Genomic DNA, 3,648 nt, shown 5'->3' with positions numbered 1-3,648 from the left:
GACTGGTGCAAACCTTAATAAAATCATGTTGCGTGATTCATTTAAGTAATTTTGTGTCTGAAATGGAAACTCTTATAAATGCATAAATAACTGTCCTTTTCATTGCCAATGTTTCACTGCGTGTCTTGACAGTAGTTTTTTAACGGCAAAATGATTCTAAAATTTCTGAATTCTCATACACATGCAAAAAATGTGGGAGAGTTTTTTGATAATGGCCTTAACTCAGTAGTGAACAATAGCTTTTATCATCTCAGATCTATTGTGAAACTGGAAGCATTCTAATCGGTAATTATTTCGGCTCAAAATTTCAGCCATTTTTATCTTTTGAAGAAAAACCGAAAATGCTATTTCGGTGCATCCCTAGTGAATACAAAAGTTGTAGACTTACCTCATAACTTCTGTCTAAATGATTACAGTCATAACCCCAGCAGTACATGCGTACACCTATAACCAAATCCAGTGAAAGTAAAATAATGGCAATGCCTGCGGTTATAATACTGAAAATGTTCATTCCCAGTGACACATTCACCTACAGGCAGAAAAACAACATAAAACAGGTTAATAAATTAGCAAAAATTTAAACCTTTGTGTTAACACGTTAATGTACAGTGGGGCAAAAAAGTATTTAGTCAGCCACCAATTGTGCAAGTTCTCCCACTTAAAAAGATGAGAGAGGCCTGTAATTTTCATCATAGGTATACCTCAACTATGAGAGACAAAATGAGAAAAAAAAATCCAGAAAATCACATTGTAGGATTTTTTAAGAATTAATTGGTAAATTCCTCGGTAAAATAAGTATTTGGTCACCTACAAACAAGCAAGATTTCTGGCTCTCACAGACCTGTAACTTCTTCTTTAAGAGGCTCCTCTGTCCTCCACTGGTTACCTGTATTAATGGCATCTGTTTGAACTTGTTATCAGTATAAAAGACACCTGTCCACAACCTCAAACAGTCACACTCCAAACTCCACCATGGCCAAGACCAAAGAGCTGTCAAAGGACACCAAAAACAAAATTGTAGATCTGCACCAGGCTGGGAAGACTGAATCTGCAATAGGAAAGCAGCTTGGTGTGAAGAAATCAAATGTGGGAGCAATTATTAGAAAATGGAAGACATACAAGACCACTGATAATCTCCCTCGATCTGGGGCTCCACGCAAGATCTCACCCCGTGGGGTCAAAATGATCACAAGAACTGTGAGCAAAAATCCCAGAACCACACGGGGGGACCTAGTGAATGACCTGCAGAGAGCTGGGACCAAAGTAACAAAGGCTACCATCAGTAACACACTGCGCCGCCAGGGACTCAAATCCTGCAGTGACAGACGTGTCCCCCTGCTTAAGCCAGTACATGTCCAGGCACATCTGAAGTTTGCTAGAGAGCATTTGGATGACCAATCTGCAATAGGTAAGCAGCTTGGTGTGAAGAAATCAACTGTGGGAGCAATTATTAGAAAATGGAAGACATACAAGACCCTACTGTGAAGCATGGGGGTGGAAATATCATGCTTTGGGGCTGTTTTTCTGCAAAGGGACCAGGACGACTGATCCGTGTAAACGAACGAATGAATGGGGCCATGTATCGTGAGATTTTGAGTGAAAACCTCCTTCCATCAGCAAGGGCATTGAAGATGAAACGTGGCTGGGTCTTTCAGCATGACAATGATCCCAAACACACTGCCCGGGCAACGAAGGAGTGGCTTTGTAAGAAGCATTTCAAGGTCCTGGGGTGGCCTAGCCAGTCTCCAGATCTCACCCCATAGAAAATCTTTGGAGGGAGTTGAAAATCCGTGTTGCCCAGCGACAGCCCCAAAACATTACTGCTCTAGAGGAGATCTGCATGGAGGAATGGGCCAAAATACCAGCAACAGTGTGTGAAAACCTTGTGAAGACTTACAGAAAACGTTTGACCTCTGTCATTGCCAACAAAGGGTATATAACAAAGTATTGAGATGAAATTTTGTTATTGCCCAAATACTTATTTTCCACCATAATTTGCAAATAAATTCTTTAAAAATCCTACAATGTGATTTTCTGGATTTTTTTTTCTCATTTTGTCTCTCATAGTTGAGGTATACCTATGATGAAAATTACAGGCCTCTCTCATCTTTTTAAGTGGGAGAACTTGCACAATTGGTGGCTGACTAAATACTTTTTTTCCCCACTGTATATAGAAAAGTATATGGAGTGTGACAAAAATACACTATACTTCACATAAATAATGATTTCAATCTTGCTTCTGTATAATGCATATTAAAGTAGGGTTTATAAGTGCAGCGCTGCTTTGTTTAGAAACAAAAACTACCAAATCGTGGTCTGGGGGCGGGCATAAATCAGACTGAAAGAGCACGGTGCTTGGACCCTTAAAAGTAAAGTGTTGTGTAGTACATACCAAACACACACTGGAGGGGGAATTCATTTTGTTTTCTGCAGCAATGCAGAGTGAGCCTGCGGTAATGTACTGAGAAAAGAGAGAAAGGCCAGGATTAAAGCTTGAGTTGGAATATGTAGCTTGTATTATAAAAGACTGAAAACTTAATTGTATAGTAGTTTCTTACGATGAGAGATCCCCAGTAAGGAAGACCACTAAAGATAAAGATGGGTTCTGCATAAACTGAAGACACAATGCCAAACAGTAGAGTTAGCAGACCGATCATTATCTGGACCGTCTGTGAGGAGCAAAAAGAATGCAGAAAGTGTGAGTAGCACAAGAGTCTTTCATAAAGGGGAACAATGTAAAATATACAACATGGCAGCTGTAGTTATGTAGCAACTTTTCTTACCTCACAGTGACATGCACAAATAAAAAAAAAAGTATATATTTGAGTTTATGAGACATTTCTCACCCCAAGGGCTTTCGGTTGTCCTTTCAGAAATGCCTGAAGTCCATGAAGAGGTGAAGCTCCCGCCACCTGTTGTACATAAACAGGCACAGGAGCTGCTGTTTGTGTTGCTGGCTGCAGCTGGATGACGAGCGTTGAAGAGTTCATGGGTACGACAGTGTGAGACATTCTGGTTTCTCAATCTCAAACTGACCTGTACAAAACCACAGTGAATCAAAACATGTGAACAATACGATTATAAAACAGCTCATGTTTAAATCGATCTACACCATTTAAGGCTTTTAGCAGATGCTCATTTCCAAAGACATTTATAAAAGTGACTAATAAGCGCTCCCTATTCATGCTGACATATGATTCATAAACTCATAACCACAGTCTGTAAATGTGACCGTGATTTCAACAATTTCCGAAGCTGTTGTAAAAGAAGGTTTTGTTTGTTTTGCTTCAGGTGGTGCCTCCGTTATTCTAGTGTTGCAGCAAAGATTGTTCAACTGTTTCCCGATGTACTTATTTGGCACTGTATGAACCACCGCCTTGAACTGAGTGTTGGATTATTTTTCACAATAAATATTCTGATATGACCTTGAGATATTTGACCACTATTTATGATATATTGGCAATTGAACCTGTACATATTCAATTGCGCTTGCTTCCATTTATTGTTGATCAGTGCTTCGCTACACATCATACAAACGTTAACTCCAAAAGTGTGCACATTATGTATTCACACATTTGCCTCATATTTCTTTAAAGAGAATAGAACCATAATTTCCTAATGACTCGCAGAAAGACGATTCTCTGCCGA

General features: G+C 39.5%; 1 protein-coding gene across 1 annotated transcript; it reads right to left on the bottom strand.

Moving 5' to 3' along the window:
* Positions 1–268: 268 nt before the first annotated feature.
* Positions 269–3,371, bottom strand: LOC107575523 (membrane-spanning 4-domains subfamily A member 15-like). Its single transcript, XM_016261884.1, has 4 exons — positions 2,847–3,371; positions 2,559–2,669; positions 2,393–2,461; positions 269–529 (listed from the first exon to the last, which is right to left on the bottom strand). Exons 1-4 carry the CDS (start codon positions 3,009–3,011, stop codon positions 308–310), a joined length of 567 nt encoding a protein of 188 aa, XP_016117370.1. The 5' UTR covers positions 3,012–3,371; the 3' UTR covers positions 269–307.
* Positions 3,372–3,648: the final 277 nt, after the last annotated feature.

This window comes from Sinocyclocheilus grahami, unplaced genomic scaffold (assembly GCF_001515645.1).
Source record: "Sinocyclocheilus grahami isolate Dianchi unplaced genomic scaffold, SAMN03320097.WGS_v1.1 scaffold2690.1, whole genome shotgun sequence".
NCBI lineage: Eukaryota > Metazoa > Chordata > Actinopteri > Cypriniformes > Cyprinidae > Sinocyclocheilus > Sinocyclocheilus grahami.
This window is presented reverse-complemented; position numbering and strand designations above follow the sequence as displayed.

Excerpts from the sequence above, each read along its gene's own strand:
- LOC107575523 (XM_016261884.1), bottom strand. The coding sequence starts at position 3,011 with ATGTCTCACACTGTCGTACCCATGAACTCTTCAACGCTCGTCATCCAG. Across the intron at positions 2,462-2,558 it reads CTTACTGGGGATCTCTCATC|TACATTACCGCAGGCTCACT; the intron begins GTAAGAAACTAC and ends CTCTTTTCTCAG. Across the intron at positions 530-2,392 it reads CCCCCTCCAGTGTGTGTTTG|GTGAATGTGTCACTGGGAAT; the intron begins GTATGTACTACA and ends TTCTGCCTGTAG.